Source organism: Anomaloglossus baeobatrachus, chromosome 1 (assembly GCF_048569485.1).
Source record: "Anomaloglossus baeobatrachus isolate aAnoBae1 chromosome 1, aAnoBae1.hap1, whole genome shotgun sequence".
Taxonomy (NCBI): domain Eukaryota; kingdom Metazoa; phylum Chordata; class Amphibia; order Anura; family Aromobatidae; genus Anomaloglossus; species Anomaloglossus baeobatrachus.
Genome location: NC_134353.1, coordinates 407,578,130 through 407,597,703, shown reverse-complemented (window position 1 = coordinate 407,597,703; position 19,574 = coordinate 407,578,130). Strand labels below are relative to the sequence as shown.

The window sequence follows — 19,574 nt, the reverse complement described above, 5'->3', positions numbered from 1 at the left end:
GCAGAAGGTATCTGTGTTTCTATTATACATTTCCTCTGATTGTTCCACTCTTGATTTTGGCTACAAATACTTCTGTAAAATAATGACCAAGAACTGAACGTGTGAACGTGACCTTAAAGTTGTAACCTAGACAATCAATTTATGCTTACCTTATGCTGCAATGCTTCTGGAGCCGTCCACTTAATAGGAAGTCTACTGATGTCATCAGGTAAGAGTTTAGTCTTGGATAACCCAAAATCACTTATTTTCGCCTCAACATTCTCTGACACTAGAATGTTCCGTGCAGCTAAGTCACGATGTACCATTCGTTTTTCTTCTAGATACTCCATACCTTGAGCAACGTTCCTAATGTATATGTTTTAAAGAAAGTGAATAAAAGCACATTATGTGTTATGTATACTGTGTATAACCAACATGGCAAAAATAAAACTGAGCAATATGGCCCCGATTCATCATTTTTTGTCACTTTCCTTTATTGAGTTGTGGTATTAGACACCATGTTTGGAGTCAAATTTAGCAATATGGCACACAAGATTAATACATTTAGCAAAGAGTAAAAAATAGGCACTGCATGGCTTCAACTGTGTTTGTGGCTTTTAGGGTCAAAAGGCAAAAAAATCCACTAAAATTTGGACAAACTCAAAATTACACCAGAGGGGAACTGGAGGGAAGTTGTACCAAATTTTAAAAACTTGCTATTAATGAATCAGGCTAAAACATCTGTATTTGCTGGACTCTGCACATAGAAAATGCACTTCAAAAAAGGCACAAATAAAATATTGAATAGGGTGCAAACAAAAAAGGAGCAAAACTGGACAACAACCGGTGCCAAGCCACCCAGGAACCTGTGAGTAAACTTGGGCATTTCTCAGTAACCCTGGTAATATACATTGGCCTTCACCCATAGTAAAAGCTGGATTTTCTCTTAATGCTGAAGCAGTTTAGCAGTAAACATGGGTCTCTATGATTGTACACTTTGTCATCGAATTATTCTGCCCACAGTTGCGACAGTATTATCTTGCTGTGACAGATATGAAATCTCTTCTGGTCTTTGTTCAACAATGTCACATTGAACCGATCGCAACGTCAATATAAATTATGAAGGTGCATACTATCCTAGATGTTTATAGTATATCAAAAGTATATATCATAAAGGTATGATATGTTTAGGTAGGTACTAATGATGCCCTGTGTGACAATCTCTGCAATCCCCCTATTTTAGTGGAATGTAGATGTTCTGGCCCTCGAGTTGCAGAAAAGATTGCTGTCAGGAAACAGGAAAAAGTTTGCATCTTTCAAGAAAACAATGATTTTATGCAGACAAATGCAATGAAATTGTCATGATCAAGGTCGGCTTTTCCCTGCTGCTGGTTACACCCATCTCTGGCCTGGTCATGTCAGGGGTTAACTTACCTTCCCTCTTTCTGGATCCCAGGATGCTATATATTGCCTCCCTACCTATGGCTCAGTGCCAGTGATATTTGTGCCTCGCAGCTTGTATACTGGCTCTGGTGAGTGTTCCCGATCTGTTCTGCCTCCCTCCTACTGTATCCTGACTTGTACCCTCCCCCGTTCGTCTGCCTGTCCTGGTCCCTGAGTTCCCGCTCCTGTCTGTTGTTTGTGTTTCCCTCAGCATACATGATCTCCTGGCTTCTGACTTGGTCCTGTTTTCTGACTTTGATATTGATCCTCCCTTTGCTGTGACTCCACTTTCCTGGCTAGACCCTGACTGTTTGACTACTCTATTGCCCCCTGGTCAATCACCTGTGTACTGCCTGCTGAAGTTAGTCTGCTATACTTCAGCTGCCTTTTCGTTACAGTGTTTCTTTGTCTCTCCTTCACTACTCTGCTGCCACCTAGTGGGGATTACGCTGTACTACATCTTATTAGCCTTTGTACAGCGTGACAGAAATACATCAAAGTCTCCACTGCTTGGCTAGCCAGTAATGGCCTTAAAGATGAAAAAATAATGACATTGCCCCTTCCTCTCCTGACCTAAACCCTATTAAGAACTTGTGGGCCCTTCTTAAAATGGAGATCTATGGTGAATGAAAACAGTTCACAGCTCTGAAAAGTGACTGGGAGGCTGTCGTTGGTGCGGCCCAAAAAGTTGATCACCAACAGATTACGAAACTCACAGACTCAATGGATGAAAGGACGGTTATTGAATAGAATGGTGGCTGTATTGGTTACTGATATTTATTTTGAAATGACAGAAATGTATTATTTTACATTTTGAGTTGTTTGGTTATTATTCTCACTGTAACAATGAGATTAAACAAATGAGATGGGAAAATGTACATTTTTCATTTAGTTGCAAAATAAATAATAAATCATTTCATTTATATAGCTCCAACATATTCCATAGCACTTTACAATTAAGCAGGGATTAATTCTGCATACTAGTAGTTGCCCAAGTATTCTGCACACATCACGTATTACAAAAGTGAATACACCCCTACTCCTTACGTACATTTTTTATTATACCTTTTCATGGGACACTATTGAAGATATGACACTTTGATACAATGTAAAGTAGTCAGTGTAAAGAAGGGGTGGGGAACTTGTTTTTCTGACAAGGGCCATTTGGAAATTTCTACCAACCTTTGGGGACCGCAAAAAATTATCAACCTCAAAATTACCCTTCTATATTTGGTAAAACAAATAATGTGGTGGTTGGACATGCTTCTCTTTTGTGCAGCTGTGATGTTAGGTAATATTGATCATGTTGCTTCGCAACTACTTTTCCAGGTTTGTCTCAGTCTGGAGCGCAGTCACTTTGTAATAATAGGTTTTTGAAATCATATAATCACATAGGAGACGCTGGGACTGCGGTATATACATTAAAGGAGACATGGTGCTGCTCCATATACATCACATAGGAGAGGCTGTTGGTATATATATGACAGGAGGGGCTGGGAGCATACATATCACAGGAGATGCTGGCGAATACATATACATCACAGAAGACGCTGGGGCATAAATGTGGCGCCCCTGACCTGGTCAGGCACCACAGAGTATTGCACCCATGCGGGAGCAATGCTTCCAGGTAATCTCCAAAGGCCAGGATGAGGCGCACACACAAACATATAGTGACCAGGCCTCCCACATTACCAGAGGGGACCCTTGGGTAGCCAGAAGGGGTTAACTTTCAATTCCCAGCTGGGGGTGTGTTCAGGGGCTGGTTGCTAGGAAGCAGGGCAGAGAGAGAGAGGAAGGAGGAGAGTCTGGAGGAAGAAGTTGAAGTGTGTGGAAGGGAGCAGAGGAGCTCTCGTGTCAGACAGGTCCTGAGGAGTGCAGTAGCTGAAAGCGGGGGAGAAAGGAGTACCGTGGGTCGGCCTGAAAATCATCCAGAGAGAAGGGTGGCTGAGTACGGAGATCCCGGTATCTGAGCACACAAGGGGAACTAGGTCCCCAGTACAGGCAGCAGATCATCCAGAGCTGCTTAACCTACAGGTGGGGGGGGGTGCTTCATGCCCTCACCACGACTACACAGAGCTTGAGCCAAGCAGCAATCACCAGGCCCATAAGGGGACAGGGCCAGAAGCCATCCCACCAAGGCCACGCTGCCGGCAGACGAGCCAGAGAGAGGGGAGCAGGGTGGTAACAGCTTCCCTGGAGGGGTCCTACCACGCTTCAAGCAAAGGATCCTCCTAAAACAGAAAGAGTGCAAGGAAGGCGAGTGGACAGCTACCCTCAGAACGGCCTCCTGGAATTCCTGGTTCAACCTGGTTATCACAGTGTCGCCCGGGCATCTCACCGTGACCTCCAAACAGTGAGTAAACACGTTGAAAGACTTCTTGGACTGTGTTTGAGTCATTCTGCGACCTGTGGTCCCACACACATACACCGGGGCCTGGGGCTTGCCTCACTCTCAGGGGGCTAATATACTGACTGCACCCACCATCAGCCCCAGGCATCCCTTAATCTGCAGTGGCGGTCCCCGCTGACCGCAATACTGAGAGTGGCGTCACGACAATCCTAAAAGAAGGTTCCCTACCTGTGACCAGACTGTTCCATCCACGTGGAGTCCCTGAAGGTACTGCACCGACACATACTAGCGGGGCTTCACATAAACATCACAGGAGATGCTGTAGGCATATACATCATTGGAGATGCTGGGGCATATACATCACAGGAGGGGCTGGGGTCATACACATCACAGGAGTGGCATACACATCAGAGGAGATGCTGGAGAATATACATCACATGAGATACAGGGGCATATACATCACAGGAGATGCTAGAGAATATTCATCACAGGAGACACTGGGAATATACATCACAGGAGATGCTGTGGCATATATATCACAAAAGGGCCTGGGGGCATATACATCACAAGAGACGCTGGGGGTATATACATCACTAGAGATTCTGGAGGTACTGTATATACATCACTTGAGATGCTGAGGGCTTATAAATCACAGGAGCTGCATATACATCACAGGAGGGTCTGGGGTTGCATACATATATATTTGTGGAGACAAATACCTCACAAGAGACACTAGGACATATACATTGCAGAAGGGACATATAGATCAAAAAAGGGGATGGGGCATGAATATTACAGGAAGGGCTGAGTGCATATACAACACAGGAGATGCTAGGGACATATACATCACAGAAGGGGCTGGGACATACACATCACAGGAGATGATGAGGCATATACATCACAAGAGGAGCTGGGGACATATAAATCACAAGAGACGCTGGGTCATATACATCACTGGAAAGGCTGGGGCATATACATCACAGAATTGGCTGGGGCATATACTGTACATCACAGGAGATGCTGGGGGCATATACATCACAGGAAAGGCTGGGGGCATACACATTACAGGAGACGCTAGGGGCATATACATCACAGAGGGTGGTGGGGCATACACATCACAGGAGATGATGGGTGCATATACATCACAAGAGGGGCTAGGGGCATATACATCACAGTAGGGGCTGGGGCATATACATTACAGGAGAGGCTGGGGGAAATACATCACAAGAGGGTCTGGAGACATATACATGACAAGAGGGGCTAGGGGAATATAAATCACAAGAGACACTGGGGCATATACATCACAGGAGATGCTGGGGGCATATTCATCAAAGGAGGGACTTGGGCATTTATATCACAGGAGGGGCTGAGGGCATATACATCACAGGAGATGCTGGGGCATATACATCATTGTGGCATATAAATCATGGTTCGGGCCCATACATCACTGACTAATAAAGACATCACTGGGGGATAGACATGAGTGAGGGGCACATAGCATGGGATGGCATATGGCATGAATGGGGCACAGAGCACTGGAGGGAGGGAATACAGTGCTTGGGGGGCACAAAGCACTGGGGGGGTCACACAGCACTGATAGAGGGCACACTGCACTGGGGAAGGGGCCACACAGGACTTGTAGGCAAGTACAGCACAGGGGACAGTGGGTCTGCTGCTCCTCCTCTTTTGTGTGACAGGAACGCATCGCGTGCTGATCCTGTCCACAAAGTACGTCCACAGCATACTGGCACTGGACAGCATGAGGACATAATCATTCAGTATATGCACATGCAGCATTCAGTAGTGAGTGTGGTGTGCACATACTTTCAGCTCACAAGGGGGTCTAAAGGGCTGGCAGCTGGCAAGACGTGGCTGCTTCCTGAACACTGCAGTCCTCGTGAATCTGCCTGGGGCCAAAAAGGTCATTGCTGGTACATGCGGTTTGCGGGCCAGAGGTTCCCCACCCTTGGTGTAAAGCTTGTATTACAGTGTATATTTGTTATACCCTCTAAATAACTCAACACACAGTTGATGTACAAACCATTGACAACAAAAGTGAACACACCCCTAAGTTAAAATGACCAAATTGTACCCAATGTGGCAATATTTTGTGCGTCCACCATTAATTTCAAGCACTGCCTTAACTCTCTTGGGAATGAAGTTCACTAGAGCTTCACGGGAGTCACTGGAATCCTCTTCCGTCCTCCATGATGACATCACAGAGCTGGCGGATGTTAAAGACATTTGTGCCTCCACCTTTGGTTTGAGGATGCCCCACAGATGCTCAATAGGTTTAGTTCTGAAGGCACGCATGGTCAGTCCAGCACCTTTACCCCAAGTGTCTTTAGCAAGGCAGTGCTCATCTTGGAGTTGTGTTTGGGGTCGTTATCATGTTGGAATATAAAGGGATATATATCACAATAAATGTTGGCATTCATGGTTCCCTCAATGAGCTGTACGTACTGTAGCTCCAAACCTGAAGAAACACCTTAAGCGTACCAAATTTGACACCATTTCTGATTACATGGCTGCTATGGATGCCCGGTTTGAGGCACAACCAAAATGTAAGAAGTGTGTTGACATCAATGGAGAGTATGTGGAATAAATGTAAAGTTTCATCACCCTATCTCGTTTTTTCTGGGTAAAACCGAAGACTTATCAGAAGCCCCTCGTAAGTACACAGGACAATGTTCCTCGGTTAATACTCAATCATGTCAATATGGCTGATGATCAATTTAATTGTATTACTGTGGTTCTCTTGCAGCAGTTGTTTGCCTGGAAATTTATGGCCAACCTCAGCTTTTCCTAAAGAAAAACAGCTGATCACCGTAATTTTCAGAAGTTGAAGTCACTAGGATCATATGTTTGCAGGCCAATTTGAATGTAAGCAGTTATCATGTTCTATGTGTAATTGTGAATAGTCATTACCCGAACCTGAAACAAGCGTTGTAACTGCACTTGAACATACAAATATTACTTAAGGGAAATATGTCATCAGGTTTTTGCTATATATTTGAGAGAGCAGCATGATGTATGGGGAAAGACCCTGAATCTAGTTATGTATCACTTAGTTTAGGTGCAGCAGTTTTGGTAAAACTGTGATATCTCTGTTACAGATCGAGCAGTGCTATAAATGCTAAGCCTTGCATAACCCTGGCCACACAACTGATTGGCAGTTTTGAATATGCACTGTATATTGACAGAAATCCGCCAATCAATGATGGGACAGTATTATACAGAGCGGGTTGACTAGGCAGCCAGAGACAATTAGTCCTTTAGTAATAACTGGTCTGGTGTGATCTCATAAGTGGGATCTATTAAGTGGAGTGTCAGAAATATAGAAGAAATGTCCCAGAAGTGACCAGAAGGTAAAGTTTTACTCTGTCTGAGTTTGCCACTGTCATAATTTATTTTTTAAATCCCATACTTAACACCTTACTCCCACCATGTTCAGTTATGCCCTCACAGTCTTTGCCCCTCTCCTCCTTACTCTCCTTCGCTATCCCCACACCCCAGGACTCTCCAAACAAATATTCATCTCCCCTTCCGTCCTGCCTTCTCATCTGTCCTCATCTGCTGACCTGCTCCTAAACCTCAGATCGCTCCTTATATCTCACAGACCATGCTTTCCACTCTCCTTTTCCCACCTGCTCTCCCTTTCTCTACTTCTTCTCACTGCTGGTGACATATCCCCCAACCCTAACACGAAGCAAACTCCGGCACTCAATAAATTTATCATATACAAAAAAAAAATGTCTATTACCTATGGCAATGAAAAGTATACACTGGACTCAACACTTTTTTCTTTGTATATAATTGTGGCAATATATCTGTGTAGAGAAACATTCCATTAATGATCTACAAAAATAGATTAAGCATTTGCTTTTCTTTCTATTTAGCTCAATTTTTACTAACAGCACCCTTTCTTTGCACAATAGATCTTCTCCTCTAATGAACGACCGGATGTTCCCTGTATATTTATTAGAATTAGTGATGAGCGAGTATGCTTGTTACTACTCGGTACTCGCACGAGTATCACTGTACTCGGGCTGCTCGGCGGGTACCGAGTAATTTTGCAATACTCGTGCTTTACTCGTGGTCTTCATCCCTGCATGTTGGCGCTCTTTTGAGAGCCAGCCCTCATGCAGGGATTGGGTGGCAGACCACTGCAATGCCACAGCCCTGTTAGTTGTGGAATTGCAGTGATTGGCCGGCCCGCACAGCGTGACCGAGCCTTTATACCGGCGGGCGCGCTGTGCTCTGTACACAGCCATCTCATATTCCCTGCTTTCCACGCCCACAGGCGCCTATGATTGGTTGCAGTGAGACACGCCCCCACGCTGAGTGACAGGTGACCGGAGCGGCGGTGTATTCTGCAGCTCCTGTCACTTTCATGCAGCAGAGCTGGACGCGACGCTGGAGGACTGTGGAGTACGCCGGACATGGAGGGTTTGTCGGGGTTAATAAATTGGTAATGAGGGACTTTGTTAGTGTTTTTTATTTCTAATAAAGGATTTTTCGGGTGTGTGTGTTTTTTAACTGTAATTTACAGATTAATCATGGAAGGAATCTCGGGGAGACGCCTGACATGATTAATCTAGGATTTAGTGGCAGCTATGGGCTGCCATTAACTCCTTATTACCCCGATTTGCCAACGCACTAGGGTAAATCGGGAAGAGCCGGGTACAGCCCCAGAACTGTCGCATATAATGTATGCGGCAATTCTGGGCGGCTGCTGACTGATATTGTTAGGGTGGGGGGCTCCCCATAACGTGGAGCTCCCCATCCTGAGAATACCAGCCTTCAGCCGTATGGCTTTATCTGGCTGGTATTAAAATTGGGGGGGACCGCACGCCGTTTTTTTAAATTATTTATTTATTTATTTTACTGCACAGTATAGACATGCCCACCGGCTGCTGTGATTGGGTGCAGTGTGACACCTGTCACTCAGTGTGGGGGGCGTGTCTTGGGTATGTGCCCTTAACATTTCCGCCATGAAAATTCATTTTGGTGTCATTTTGGAAGGTTTTCTGGTGAGTCCGTAAAAATGGCGTAAAACGCGGACAAAATTGTTCACAGCTGTGACTTTTGAGTGATAAATGCTTCAAGGGGTCTTCCCCATGCTGATGCCATGTCATTTGAGCACTCTTCTGAGACTTTTGTGACATTTTTAGGGTTTCTACATGCTGCCGGGGGTCATTTCACAAAAATACTCGGGTCTCCCATAGGATAACATTGGGCTCGTTGCTCGGGCCGAGTACACGAGTATCTTGGGAGGCTCGGCCCGAGCTTCGAGCACCCGAGATTTTTAGTACTCGCTCATCACTAATTAGAATATATTTCCTGACAAATGTCACAATATTAGAGGTAGGTATTCCTACCTATATAGAAGGTGGAATTATTTATGTTTCACATCAATGACATCAGATCTGTCTATAAATTTCCTATATAGTCTTTCTATAAGGAAATCTCCCATTTTTTATACCTTTTCTTTTTGATAAGCAAATGCTTAATCTATTTTTGTAGATCATTAATGGAATGTTTCTCTACACAGATATAATATTGCCACAATTATATACAAAGAAAAAAGTGTTGAGTCCAGTGTATACTTTTCATTGCCATAGGTAATAGACATTTTTTTTTTGTATATGATATGATGCCTTTATTATTTTCTGAAGACATGTTGTATAGTACCTGAGTTACTATGATATATATGTTTTGTTATTTGGTATTAATATTTTTGTTCTCTTGTCATGTAGAGCCACAACAATTGAAGAAGGCAAATAGCCGAAACGTTTTTGTTTTGTTTTTGCTATCACTCTATATCTTGAATAAAAATAATATTCACAACATAAATTTATTTTGAGTGCCGGAGTTTGCTTCGTGTTATAGTTACAATTTTCTCCAGAGCACCTAAAAAAGCGGTGAAGCTTAGCCATACTCTTTTCTATATCCCCCAACCCTGGCCCCCCACAGATGGTACACCCCTCTTTATCACCCACTTATCACTCCCCACATACTAGTAACTACCGCAATCTCTCCAATATAAAACCCATTCCCCTCTCACCTACTCCAACGCTCCCTCTCTCTGGAGCACTCTGGAATGTCCATTCTGTCTGTAATAAACTGCACATCATTCACGATCTCTTTACCTCCAGCAATCTATCCTTTCTGGGCCTCACCGAAACATGGCTGACACCCTCCAACACTGCCTCCCCTGCTGCACTATGCTACGGTGGCCTTCACTTCACCCACACGCCTCGCCCTGGCAATAGACAGGGTGGAGGAGTGGGTCTCCTTCTTTCTAACAACTGCAGCTTTAACCCAATCCCACCTCTACCCTCTCTTGTCCTGCCTTCCTTTGAGGTGCACTCTGTCCGAATCTATTTCCCCTCTAACCTCCAAGTGGCCATCATATACAGACCCCCGGGCGCTACCACTGCATTCTTCGACCACTTCTCTGCCTGGCTTCTACACTTTCTCTCTGCTGATATTCCCACCATCATCATGGGTGACTTCAACATCCCCACTGACAACTGCCAGTCGGCAGCCTCCAAACTCCTGTCCCTCGCTTTGTCTTTTGGTCTAACTCAGTGGTCCACCTCTGCCACCCATAAAGATGGACACACACTAGACCTTATCTTCACCCGCCTCTGTTCCCTTTCTGACCTCACAACGTCCCCCCTCCCCCTATCTGACCACCATCTGCTGATCTTTTCAGCCCTGTCCTCCTCACCTGCCCCCCCCTGTCCAGCGCCTAGCACATCCCCGCAGAAACCTTGCACACCTCAACATGCACACCCTCTCTGACTCTATCCTTCCGCTGTCCTCCATATCGTCACTCCACGACACAAACAGTGCCACCACTTTCTACAACACCACTCTCACATCAGCTATTGATTCAGTCGCTCCCCTTGTGCATGGCAGAGTGAGACGAATCAATAGACAGCCCTGGCACAACAGCCTCACTAAAAAACTACAGCAAGTGTCTAGGGCTGCAGAGAGGCGCTGGAAGAAAAACACACTACCAGGAAGACTCCACCACATTCAAAAATGCAAGTCACACATTTCGTTCAGCCCTCACCTCCGCTAAACAGGATTACTTCAGAAACCTCATATCCTCTTTAACACACAACCCCAAACAGTTATTCAATACTTTCAACTCCCTCCTTCGCCCACCACTGCCCCCTCCAACCTCCCTCATTTCTGTAGATGACTTTCCCACTTATTTCAAAGAAAAAATCAACCAAATAGGGCAAGTCTTCTCTGCTCAGTCACCACAACCCCTTCACATAACAGACCACTGCCCCTCCCCCATAAACTTCCTCCCCACCATCACTGAAGAAGAGCTTGCACGTCTTCTCTCAAAAGCGCACCTCACCACCTGTGCACTTGACCCCATCCCATCCCACCTCCTCCCCAACGTCGCCACGATCCTTATTCCAGCCTTAACCCATCTTTTCAACCTATCTTTAACAACTGGTACCTTCCCCTCTGCCTTTAAACATGCAACAGTCATACCTATCCTAAAGAAACTTTCCCTCGACCCAACCTCTACTAACAGCTACCGCCCCATATCACTACTCCCGTTCACCTCAAAACTCCTGGAACAGCACGTCCATGCTGAACTTTCCTCCCACCTCTCATCTAACTCTCTCTTTGACAACCTACAGTCCGGCTTCCGTCCTCATCATTCTACTGTCCTGACTAAAATCACAAATGACTTACTTACTGCCAAAGCTAACAAGCACTTCTCCATACTCCTACTTCTAGACTTGTCCTCAGCCTTCGATACTGTTGACCAGTCCTTCCTATTACAGATCCTCTCTTCCCTTGGTGTCAGAGATCTCACCCTCTCTTGGATCTCTTCATACCTTTCCAACCGCACTTTTAGTGTCTCCCATTCCCACACAACCTCTTCATCCTGTCATCTCTCTGTTGGCGTCCCTCAAGGCTCTGTCCTGGGACCGTTACTTTTTTCTATCCTCACATTTGGCCTGGAACAACTCATAAAGTCCCATGGCTTCCAGTACCACCTATATGCCGATGATACTCAGATCTACCTCTCTGGCCCATATGTCACATCTCTGCTGTCCAGAATCCCGAAGTATCTATCTGCTTTATCTCCTTTTTCTCCTCTCGCTTCCTAAAGCTCAATGTGGCCAAAACTGAACTAATTATCTTTCCTCCATCTCACCTACACCCTCCACCTGATCTATCTATTACAATAAATAACACCAGGCTCTCGCCAGTACCCAAAGTTCGCTGTCTCGGAGTAACCTTTGACTCTGCCTTGTCCTTCATACCACATATCCAATCCCTTACCACCTCCTGCCGTCTTCAACTCAAAAATATTTCCAGAATTCGTCCTTTCCTCAACTCGCAATCTACAAAAATGCTAGTGCATGCCCTCATAATCTCCCGCCTCGATTACTGTAACATCCTCCTCTGTGGCCTCCCTGCCAACACACTCGCCCCTCTCCAGTCCATCCTTAATTCTGCTGCCCGACTGATCCTCTTCTCTCCTCAATACCACCCCACTTCTCCTCTCTGCAAGTCGCTCCACTGGCTCCCAATCTTCCACCGTATCCAATTCAAACTACTAACACTGACCTACAAAGCTGTGCATAATCTGTCTCCTCCGTATATCTCTGAACTAATCTACCCACTATACTCCAACACGTCACCTCCGGTCCTCCCAAAATCTCCTTCTCTCCTCCTCTCTCATTCGCTCCTTACGCAACCGACTCCAAGACTTCTCCCAAGCATCCCCAGTCTTCTGGAACTCGCTGCCTCAACACGTCAGACTATCTGCTACCCTTGCAAGCTTCAAACGGAACCTGAAAACCCATCTGTTCAGAAATGCCTATAATCTACAATGACCTCACTGCTTCACCACCGTGCGGAGCTGCCGCCCGACCACCATGCGGAGCTGCCGCCCGACCACCGTGCGGAGCTGCCGCCCGACCACCGTGCGGAGGTGCCGCCAGACCACTGTGCGGAGCTGCCGCCCGACCACCGTGCGGAGCTGCCGCCCGACCGTCGTGCGGAGCTGCCGCCCGACCACCGTGAGGAGCTGCTGCCCGACCACCGTGAGGAGCTGCTGCCCGACCACCGTGCAGAGCTGCCGCCCAATCTACACCCCGCCGACTGTCTCCTCCCCAAAATCCTATAGAATGTAAGCCCACAAGGGTAGGGCCCTCTTCCCTCTGTACTAGTCTGTCTACTGTAACTTGTGTATGTATTCTGTATGTAACCCCTTCTCATGTACAGCACCATGGAATTAATGGTGCTCTATAAATAAATAATAATAATAAATAATAATAACTTCCTACTGATAACGCACTAATTTTATTGAAACAATAGCCTCAGCCTCTACATCATACTGCCCTCAGATTGCATAGCAAAAACTTGCTGAAAGATTTCCTTTAACACTAGAAGTCCCAGAGAGGGGTCATTTAACATTTCTACCTTTGGAACCCAGAGATGGGTCGAATGACCTGATGTTAGCTAACATCCTATAATCACCGTCTTTTGTTCTGTAATTAAGGTCATTACTGTCGCACCACAGGAGGTTGTTGTTTTCCATTGAGTTTAGCCATTTAGTTTCTAGTTAGTTCTATTCAGTTTAGACTAAGGGTCATTTGACCCTCTTTCGGGACATCAGGGGAGAGCTCGACATTTCTGGGGCTTCTAGTGTTAAGAGTTATTAGAGTTAGAGCAGGTGGATTCTTAGTTCAGGATTGGAATTGCTTCACTGAAGTGAAGAGAGGTTAGACAATGGTCTCTCAATCCTGAGTACTAGTCTTGTCGTGCATTACGTAAGCAATTAATGTGAATGAGAACCGGAACACACTGATCTGCCTTTGTTGGCATACTCTTCTAACACAAACAATGCCTTATATTGTCTCGAAACACATTCTTACCATATAAATATACAGTTCATTATCTAGCTGTTATCTATTGAACTGCAAATTACTCACAAGGAGAAATGGAGAAGTTGCTGAAGGGGCACGTTATTACGTCCTCGCGACCGTAAATAATTTACAAGATTTCCCTACAATAAAGGCATAAGGTTAAGATATAAAACAAACACTTCTATTATAGTCTATTTATAGTGGATATTATAAAGCAGCACAAATTAAAAGCAATATAAGTTACAATTGTGGAATTAATAGCGCTATGTAAATTAATAAAATTATTATTATTATTATTCATATTATTATTAATAGGTCCACAAATGTCATGATCCTGCAGGGTTTATAAAATTCATTAAGAGAAATACAGTGGAACCTTGGATTACGAGCATCATTGGTTCTAGGAGTGTGCTCTTAAAACCAAGTTACTCTTATATCAAAGCAAATTTTCCCATAGGAAATAATTGAAACGCAGACAATTCGTAAAAGAACCCAAAAATACTGTATTTATACACTTATTACAGTAATACAATATAATGTACTGTATTTATGTAAAATTATTATAGTACACTAATACAAAATACTGTACAGTAAAAAACATAAAGCAAATTAAACTGCACGCTAACTTACAATAGAATTATTGGTGTGCGGGGAGGTACTCTACAGAGAAAAAATGATGAATAAATATGACACCCTTTATTCTGGTACAATACACAAAAAACACCCCACATCTATTCTCCCAAAAATAAGGGCAGAACTATGCTATACAGTATATACTGTACAATTAATCCAGAAACATTCCAGCAATCCAGTCCAAAAGAGTTTTCTTAAAAATATACAACATTTTTTATTTTCAATTCATATTAAAAAAAAAAGTCCATTACAGGGTTGACCCTGTAATGCACTTTTTTTTAATATGAATTGAAAATAAAAAATTTTGTATATTTTTAATAAAACTCTTTTGGACTGGATTGCTGGAATTTTTCTGGATTTATTGTTCAAGGCTTGCAGACTTCTCCTCCGTGCACGGTCCAGAGTTTAACGGTCTACATTGAGCAGGTGAGCCGGACAAAAATCTTTTTCTCTTGTACTGTACAATTGTATACTTTCCATATGTACAGAAAGTTACCTCCAGTGCAGGTCAGAGCGCTGTGAAAGGATGGAACCAGAAGTGTGCACGGTGAGTATTTGCTCTTATTGCAAATCATTGCTCTTAAACCAAGTCACAAATTTTTAAAAAGCTTTGCTTGTATTGCAAAACGCTCTCAAACAAAGTTACTCTTAATCCAAGGTTCCACTGTATCTCCTACCACAACTGACAGCACACAGGTTTTAATGACAAGTGTCAAAATTTAGTGGAAGATTCTTTGCTATATATCAACTTTAGGCAGTGGTTTCAGCAAATTCACCTTGCTCATAAGTTCCATAACAAGATAAAGTCCATTGTGGAGGACAACTCCAAGGAGGTTCACCAGATTCTTATGTTTCAGTTGTCTGAGACAAAACCCAAGAGAAAAACACAAAATGAGCATATACAGTATAATAAGTAAATAGTGATAGTACATGTAAATAACATATGGTACTTAGTTATCCACTTTATGACCAAGGATGTACTGGTTCGTCCTTGGCCACTTCCCTTTGGTTAGCACGGTATTCCCCGCACATGTCTGCTGATCCGATCGGCAATCCACCCGTGTCTGTTAATCCCTTAGATCAGGGTTCCCCAACTCCAGTCCTCAAGGCCCACCAACGGTGCGTGTTTTCAGGATTTCCTTAGCATTGCACAGATGTTGGAATCATCACCAGTGCAAATGATTAGACTGTCACCTGTGCAATACTAAGGAAATCCCGAAAATGTGCAGTGTTGGTGGGCCTTGAGGACTGGAGTTGGGGAACTCTGCCTTAGATCACACTGTCAAACACTGACAAGGTGCCATTGTGTTGTCATGATAGCATGGGGTTAGATGATGACCCCTGATACTGCCATGACTCACTTCCTGTGACAGCCAACAGTGCGCCAACATATACAGGAGATGAGGATTTCTGCTGATCAGAGCGATGCTGCTCTGATCAGCAGAAATCAACAGGCGATCGGACTGCGCAGTGATAGAGTCCCCTAGTGGGACTAGTAAAATAAAAAAAAATGTAAAAAAAAGTTTTAAAAATATATATATATAATAAAAAAGTTCAAATCACCCCCCTTTCGCCCCATTGAAAATAAAACAGAATAATAAGAAATATATACATATGTGGTATTGCCGCATTCAGAAATGCTTGATCTATCAAAATATAAAATCAATGAATCTGATTGGTACACGGCGTGACGAGAAAAAAATTCCAAGTGCCAACTTATGTTTTCTGGTCATTTCTTTAAAATGCTATAACAGGTAATCAAAACATCACATCTAGACAAAAGCTCAAGTCACAAAATATAAGTCATCACTGAGCCCCAGGTCCCAACAAATAAGAATGCTACGGGTCTTGAAAAATGACAAGGACGCTATTATTTTTTTGGACAAAATTCTGTATTTTTTTCACAGCTTAGATAAAAGTAAAAATATACATGTTTGGTGTGTATGAACTAGTACTGACCTGGGGAATCATACTAACAGTTCAGTTTTTCCATATAGTTAACAGGGTGATAAAAAAAAAACACCCCATGGATAACATGATGGACCTTTCTATATATTTGAACTCTGATTGCTGTTGTCTACTTAGCTTATTTTTGTCACTTGGCATTATTGCACTTTATTTTATTAATTTTTCTGTGGCAATTATAACCTCTTCAATTCTTTGCACTTTATTATATCTTCAAGATGCATGGCACTTTATACATACTTTTATATGACATGTACACATAGCACGAATGACACATTTAAGTGCGCATTTTATTGTTAATTTTCATAGTAATCACTTTTTTCACTTTTTTTTTGCTTTTTTCATACATTTTAGTGTGTGATCCATCAACATATTGTTTTATATTTACTGTTTTTTCCTGATGGGGTGTATCATGTCATCCCATGGATTGGGATTTTATGGTGTACAAATTATATATTAGCATGACAATTTATTTACTTACATTGGAAGGATTCATTAGCTAGTGATACTTTTTATATCTAGATTAATTTAGGTATATGTATAATTAATATTCATTTTAATTTATATGACATACTGTATGTAGGTATCAATTGTTCTAAAATATAAGATCTCCTAAGTACAAAGTTTTCACTATTTTAACATTCTTTAGCTATCCATATACCCCTTTTTTTTACTTACATCTACAACATTTGCATATAATTTTAGAGTACTGGCTAGGGTGAAGTGGACCCATGGATTTTCCGCTGAACTGTAGTTAAAAGTTTGGTTTTGTATCCGAACTTCACCACGAACCCAGAATAAGCAACGTGTTCACATGACAATTCAGGATTCTCATTGACTTTACTAGCATCAGGATTTCCTTCAGGTTTTGTGACAAATCAGCAACCAAAAATGCATAAGAAACTCGGCAAAAACGCAGCATGTGCACACAGTCTTAAAGGAGTGGTTCACCCATATTTATTATTGGCCACAACGATATTATGTTGAGAAACAAGATTTCTCTCAAATACCTTGTGTTGCTAATAGTGCCTATGAGTGGCGCTATTGCGGACCGCATTTCCCCATCACCTAACCCCCAGGCTACGTGACCTCGGGGATCCGGTGATGTCACGTCAACTTCCTGTTCACCTGACATCACCGCGGCGTCTCAGTCTCCATGAGTCATTGGGCTGTGAGTGCGTTTTATGGCTCATCACAGCCCAGCGTCACTCCCGCTTGTGTGCTCTGCAATGAATGAGGAGAGAGCAGGGAGGTGCTGCGCTGTGACGCTGGGCTGTGATGAGCGGGGAAACACTGCCCACAGACTAGTCACTCACGGAAACAAGGGTCGGCCACGGTGATGTCAGGTGAGCAGGAAATTGACGTGACATCCCCAGATCCTCGATGTCACAGAGCCCGGGAGTCCGGTGATGCTCACAGGCACTATTGGCAACACAAGGTATTTGAGAGAATCCTTGTTTCGCAACATAATACCGTTGTGGTCAATAATGAATATGGGTGAACCATTTCTTTAAGTATATAGCTAGAATAGATAGAAAAGATAGAGATCCTGCAGCTATAGTATATAATGTCCCTCCCCCTATACATTATAATATTGCACCCTTCAGAGCCTTTCATGTGGTATTAAAGGGTGTATAGCCTGCTTTAAGCTAATAAATAAATAACTGTATTGGAATCTGATTGCCTCAAGATATATACTCTGTCCCACAAAATGTCAATATCTTGCAGTGCACCGGAGAAAAAATTAAATTTCTTACTTGCTGGTATCGAAGCCTACGGAACAAAATTTTCCTATTTATGTTAGATACTTGTTGGAGATTTGGGATTGAGACTAGCATGATGACTCATATCTGGTGGTCAAGTCACCTCCTACAACCGTTCTGGGCTGCAAACTTCAAAGTGTACTTTCAAGTGACAGCCTTTCGCATACCCCCCTTACCACAAATTACACTTCTCTATATATTACCTGGTTCCCTCTCTTCTGCTAAGAGGGATATTCTACAATTTTTCCTCATTGCCACTGTAGCGCCCCACGGGGCAGGTGGTTAACCTACTCGTCACCGGGCCATAGCGGGTCGGGTCAGGCGTTGTCACGGGGTGGCCTTGCCTGGTTCCGTTGCCCTGAGGCATACAGTAAATGGTGGGGGAAGCGGGGTATTTGGGAACGTTTATTATGACGCCACCTGTGGTATGCGGTCAGGAGTAGCCACCGCTTACGGATTCCTAGCCAGGGCAGATGTTAAGACAGAAAATTTACAGTGTGATTCCATAATTTTTTCGACATAATTGAGTGATTCCATGATTTTTTCCCCTGTTTGGTCTTGAAAAGCAACAGATACTGGCTAGCACATTATGTTTTCATGATATTTTTTTAGTGTTTCTTAAAGCCAGAAAGTTGGCATTTGAAATGACTTTAGTTTTGTGCCATGTCTGTGATCTGCTTTTTTAAACAAAAGGAAACAACTGAATGAACATCCTCAGATCCAGGTGAGTCCATAATCTTTGCCAGGGGTTGTATGAAGCTTAGAAAAAATTCATGGAAAATAAGTCTGTTCATTTTTAATCACAGATAGTACAAAAGAACACGGTCTTGAAAGCGCTAAGGAGGCCACGGTGATATATTAGTTCTGTAGATTTATTAAATGTTTACAGCCACAACGCGTTTCGATATCACAATATCTTCATCAGGTGGATATAAAGCGAAGTGTGAGGAATATTATTTAAAGAGGTCAGTGTGATTTCATTGGCTACCATCAAATTGATTAAAAGATTAACCCATGATTGATCACATTGGTACCCTACATGGACAATAATTGATATAAAAACTCATGAATAAAACATTTTTACATTTAAATCACAGTTATAAGAATGAATTAAAAACACAAAAATATTAATAGAGTTAAGTTAAAACAATGAGATTGTTAATATAACCTATCACTACCTTCCTAAAATCAAACATGGGGAGATAAAAATTAAATAATAATAAAAACCATGTGTGGATTCTGTACCTATTATTATACTGCTTATAGCTAAGAATTAAAAAGGGGGGGTCATTATTTAGAAGGTGCTACCTATTTATGGATTGTAGGCAGCCATCCATTGTTGGACAACAGTTAAGTGCATTTTCCAGCACAATAGGTGCTGTTGCTCCCCTATTAAAAATCCAAGATATGGATTCAGTTAAACAGAGAACCCCAGATCAATCTTTGGCTACGTTTTCAATAGTCAGGTTCAAACCCTCAGGATGTAGAGTCCCTAATTTAAAAATCCAATAACTCTCACGTTTA

The 19,574-nt window shown here is 43.1% G+C and overlaps 1 protein-coding gene across 2 annotated transcripts in view; it reads right to left on the bottom strand.

The window, feature by feature from the left end:
- Positions 1 to 19,574, bottom strand: part of MATK (megakaryocyte-associated tyrosine kinase) — a 143,171-nt gene that overhangs the window by 38,494 nt on the left and 85,103 nt on the right. For both annotated transcript variants that reach the window (XM_075337848.1, XM_075337847.1), the window contains exons 8-10: positions 15,099 to 15,183; positions 13,756 to 13,829; positions 150 to 345 (exon numbers count right to left, since the gene is read on the bottom strand). In XM_075337848.1, coding sequence (XP_075193963.1) covers positions 150 to 345; positions 13,756 to 13,829; positions 15,099 to 15,183 — 355 coding nt within the window. The remainder of the gene's footprint in view (positions 1 to 149; positions 346 to 13,755; positions 13,830 to 15,098; positions 15,184 to 19,574) is intronic.